General features: G+C 45.4%; 1 protein-coding gene across 1 annotated transcript in view; it reads left to right on the forward strand.

Moving 5' to 3' along the window:
- The first annotated feature begins 1,789 nt into the window (after nt 1-1,789).
- Nucleotides 1,790-5,000, forward strand: part of LOC121694055 (protein diaphanous homolog 2-like) — a 12,655-nt gene continuing 9,444 nt past the window's right edge. Inside the window, exon 1 of the mRNA XM_042073981.1 lies at nt 1,790-1,891. Coding sequence (XP_041929915.1) covers nt 1,790-1,891 — 102 coding nt within the window. The remainder of the gene's footprint in view (nt 1,892-5,000) is intronic.

The following is a 5,000-nucleotide window of genomic DNA, read 5'->3' on the forward strand; positions in this document are numbered from 1 at the left end:
ATGAGAGCAATGTAGATCTAAAGAAATCACAGGGCTTAATATCAAAGGGTTCATTCTTTATGTAACATAGAGGATGAATTCCCGAAATTGGAGGGTGTATATGTTGTTTTATGCATAACTCTCGCTCAATAGCACCACTTTTCTCCCCTAATGATACAGTACGAGTTAGCACTCATCCTCCTGATATTGTTAACTGTGCAGCACAGTCTTCTTAATTTAGCCGTCGCCCATTGGTGAGCTTTTGAAATGTAGTCATTAAGAGGAGGGTGCACGCGCACCCTGGGAAGCACCGAGTGGTCATGGTAGGGCAGTTCTGCTGTAATGACTCACTCACGCACTTCTGCCTGCACATAAACAGGACGACACTGCTGTAGTGGGAGGGCCAAGGATTTCCCAGGATATGATTTCAGTTTTTTATTTTTAATCTTCATAATCTTCATCATATTGAGTGTTTATTCTATCAAAAGTTACTCATGCACTCCCCTAAAGCTGGATTATGGGTAATCCATGCGAGGGCTGTAGCCAGCAGTATAATTAGATGCTTGTCATTCTGGTCCACTCTCCTCGCCTCCCTGAGCCCCCCCCCCCCACCCCCCCACCCCCCCAATCACACGCCTGTCCTGCCACTACCCTTCTCTTCTTCTCCTCCTCCTCTCTCTCTCTCTCTCTCTCTCTCTCTCTCTCTCTCTCTCTCTCTCTCTCTCTCTCTCTCCCCCCTTCCTCTCCCTCTTCCTCTTTTTTTTTTTTTCTAAATCAGGAGCCGCCTTGCACAAAACACCCCAGAGCTTCTCTCAATTTACTCCTAACAGTGTCTATTACTGTTCTCATCTCCTGTGCTCCGTGTTCCATTCGCGGGCCACAACACAGTCGCTGGCGTGGGCAGTAAAGTTGCAGAGGGCTGGCCGTTTTCATTTCCCCATCCCATCTCCTCGTCTCTCCTCACCGACCTGCACCGCCATGCGCTGCTTCTTCACCATCCATGTCTCTCTTTTTAGCAAGTGCTATTTGAATTTATCCCCAGTCACTGGGTTGATGCAGGAGCCTTTCAGAATGACCCCCAGAGAGAGGAAGTAGCTCATACTGTAAATTACTGCATTAGTAAGATTTGGATATTTTTGATAGCGATCAATAGAGAATTCACAGTTTGGGTTGAGATGGGAGTAAATCTAGTTTTATGATATGTGTATACATAATTACAGCATGCCATCATAATACCTCAGTTAGCAAGCTAGTTATGTCTGTAATGATATAAGGTTGCTAGGTAGGTCTATAGTAAAGTCTATGCTTTCTGCTCGGTATCTTCCTGGTCAGATAACAACACTGCTGCTTTGAATAGTGCAGTAGTCAGGGCAGGAGATGTAAGGGTCTTTATTACCTCATGAACTCCTGGATTGATCAAATATATGCATTGTTGAAATGTCTATGTGTTTTAGATGAACTGCACTCTATAGCTTTCAAGTTTTGTAGTTGTAGTATAATTTCAGGACCTAGCCTGGCTCCTGCAGTGCAAGTGACGAGTCCCTTTTATGTCTGAGTGCATAATGTCAGCATGACACAGGCTCACATTGGCTCCTGCATTTGAATCTGAAAGAATTTGAATCTGAATCTGCATCTGAATTTAGATCTCATGGCAGGTGTTGCTTGGTATGGAGCGCCGCACTGCCTTTGCACACCTTCCTTCCTCGTCACCTGCTCGCTCCTTCGCTCCATCACTCCACACACCCCCCCCCCCCCCCCCCCCCCCCCACACACACACGCTCACCTGCCCACTCGCCGCGCTACACGGGCGATGGCGGTGCTCTCCGCTCACCTGCCCACTCGCCGCGCTACACGGGCGATGGCGGTGCTCTCCGCTCACCTGCCCACTCGCCGCGCTACACGGGCGATGGCGGTACTCTCCGCTCACCCCACCTCCAGCGCTGCCGTTAGCGCCGGTGGCCGAGGCTTATTGTCCTGCCCTTGCTTGTTATTATTATTTATCTTGTTTGTCAATCACCCAAATCGCCCACCGTCGTGGCACGGCACGGCGCGGCGCCCCCCATCATCCATATTCATTGGCCCTCATTACCTGGCTTGCTGGTTGGCTGCGGGGCCCGGGCACTCGTGCCAACCTTTTCTTCGGGAAGACTAACAACAGGTGATGAGGGCAGCTTGGCAGCATTGTTCCCCATCATTTGCATGGTGTAAAGTGCACATATGGGACAGGCCGATATGGAGAAGTGCAGGCCCTTCGGATTACTACTTAAGCAGGGGAAGCTTCTCTGCCCCCCCTGAGCCTAATTGGGGCTCGGTTTTTGGCATGGTGTATATAGCCCCGTCTGCATGAAATGCTAATTCAACAGGCCGATCTGAAATGCATTATGCTGATCAAGTGGGGAGGAGGAGGAGGAGGAGGAAGAGGAGGGAAAAAATCCCCCAAAGGCACTGTGTAAAGCAAACAGTGCAGAGCAGTGCAGTGCACACAGTGTTGGCCCTCAAAAAAGTGCACGCGGATTTAAGACGATGGTAAAGAACTTTTTTTTTGGCTCTCTTTTCAACTGAACAGTTGAGTGCACTGGACTTGTGCTGGATTCCCGTGTGTGTGTGTGTGTGTGTGTGTGTGTGTGTGTGTGTGTGCGCATGTCTGTCTCTGTGTGTGTGCACGTGTGTGTGCATGTATGTGTGTGTGCACGTGTGTGTGCGCGTGAGTGTGTGCACGTGTGTGTGTGTGTGTGTGTGTGTGTGTGTGTGTGTGTGCGCGTGTGTGTTGTTGGTAAAAATATAGCTCCACTTTTTCTCAATGTGTGTTGTGTATGTGTGCATGTGCAAGTGTGTAACAGTGCATATGAGCTGCTGCTCCATCTGTAGTGTTAGAGCATAGAGCCGCTCCCCTCCCCTGTTTCACAAGTTCACAACAGATGGAGACCAACTTATGTGCGAAAGGTATCTGATGAGCAGTGAATGTATTCAGAGAAGTGTTCCTGGTGACGACCACATCGGTTTACTCGTGACATCCTAAAATGCGAAGTGAATGCTGGGTAACCACGCGGCAAATCCACTAGGGGACCTAAAAAAATTCAGAGTGACACACACAGAACCACTTAATGTCATAATTCAATGAGGTTTTGACAGAATAGACCAGTCTTTTGAGGAAAAGGAGAATATTAGAACCACTCCGGGCCCATTCGCCCTTCGGGTTAACATTACGTTTCTGTAATCCACCCGGCCGCGAAATCATGAGACAAATTTAACCGACTGCACAGGTGCTCGCTCACTCCACGATTCCAGAAATGTCTTTTGAAACACAGAAATTAATGTCATGCCAGTCCTGTCGGCTTTGCCAGCTCTATCCTTTGCCACCTCCAATATAATCCATTTTTTTTATTTCTCATTTAGTTTAATGCGATTGCGGAATCTGCCATCACTGGTTTGTCGCCTGTCAGTCGGCCACACTGTTGAACCTTCGTCACACACCAGAGGTGTTAGTTTGATTTTGTTTAATGGTGATGGCTTTCGGATTATGCCGGAGAGCTCTTCTGTACAGTAGATTAGTCTAATGCAGAAAGCAACAGCCCACAAAGGTGTTGCACATGCCAGGTAAAAATTGCCTCTTTTGAGCACAGACGGGTACTCTTTTTGCCTGAAGTTGAAAGAGACTACAGACGATTGGAAACACTCGCAAAAGTTTCACCAGAAAGCCAACTCTGTTCCTGAAGTATGGGGTTCCATTTTAAACACGCCTGTACAGTTCTTCCTCTATTTGCGCTACCATAAATGCTGTATTTTAGTGGTGGTTATGTAAAGAGAAATGTGGGAGTTATATAGTGTTTTTTTTTTTTTTTAACTCACTGTGATGGGAGCCAGCTGTTTCTCAGTAGTAGCTTATATATAGCCCATACTGTGATTCCCAATAACCCTTTAATAGGATGAAGGCCATTTTGGTAGATGGTTGTCATGAAGATGTAAGCAAGTTTTCTGAGATGAGCCTTGAAAGGCAGGATTGTGGCAGGTGTAGTGTGACATGTTCAGAGCTCATGGGTTGCAGGCAGGTTCAGCCTCAGAGCTGCAAATGCTGCTGGATGTCATTAATCATGCAGCTCCTGCTGGGTAGAGTGCACCACGCTCTTCAGTGGAACATGTCACATACATGTGGGGGAAGTGATAAAACATACACGGATGTGAGGAAGTGATAAAAAAAAATCTGGATATTTGTTTGTTTACTTATTTACTTACCTACTTACTGACTCATTTGCTTACTTGTTTATTTCTTTATATACTTGCATACTTACTTAATATATATGCATGTACATATTGTTGCACATGCATATATTTTTATCAAACCTGTTTTGGACTTTTTTTTTGAAGATGTCATATGCCAGAATGAAACTATGGCAAGCCGATTGAGCATTTATTCGGATATCTTGATATCAGGCATAATTGTCATGTACATGCAAGCCATTTCTGTCCACTAGTTAACTAGTGAGCCATTTCTTTGTGAACTAGTTAACTAGTGACAGCCAAAATGCTCACTAGTTAACTAGTAAGGCCCAAATTATCTCTAGTTAACTAGTTCATATGTTTCATATCTTACTAGTTAACTAGTAATGCTCAGCATGTTCACTAGTTAACTAGTGGACACTGAAATGTGCACTAGTTAACTAGTTTAAAGACTTCTATATTTTACTATTCAACTAGTAAGGTACAAAAATGTTTACTAGCTGACTACTGAATGTAAAATTCCCACTTGTGAACTTCTATGTAATTTGGCCAGCTGCGTGGGCATTTATTCTGATATCTTGATATCAGGCCAACATGCAAGCCATTTTTGTCAACTAGTTAACTAGTGAGCCATGTTTGTGCACACTAGTTAACTAGTGACAGCATAAATGCCCACTAGTTAACTAGTGAACACATATTAGCTTTACTAGTTAACTAGTGAGAGCCAGAAATGTCCACTAGTTAACTAGTAAAGGCCAAAATGCATACCAGTCAGCTAGTTGAAGGCTAGTTAACTAGTGAGC

Source organism: Alosa sapidissima, chromosome 20, assembly GCF_018492685.1.
Source record: "Alosa sapidissima isolate fAloSap1 chromosome 20, fAloSap1.pri, whole genome shotgun sequence".
In the NCBI taxonomy this organism is placed as follows: Eukaryota; Metazoa; Chordata; class Actinopteri; order Clupeiformes; family Clupeidae; genus Alosa; species Alosa sapidissima.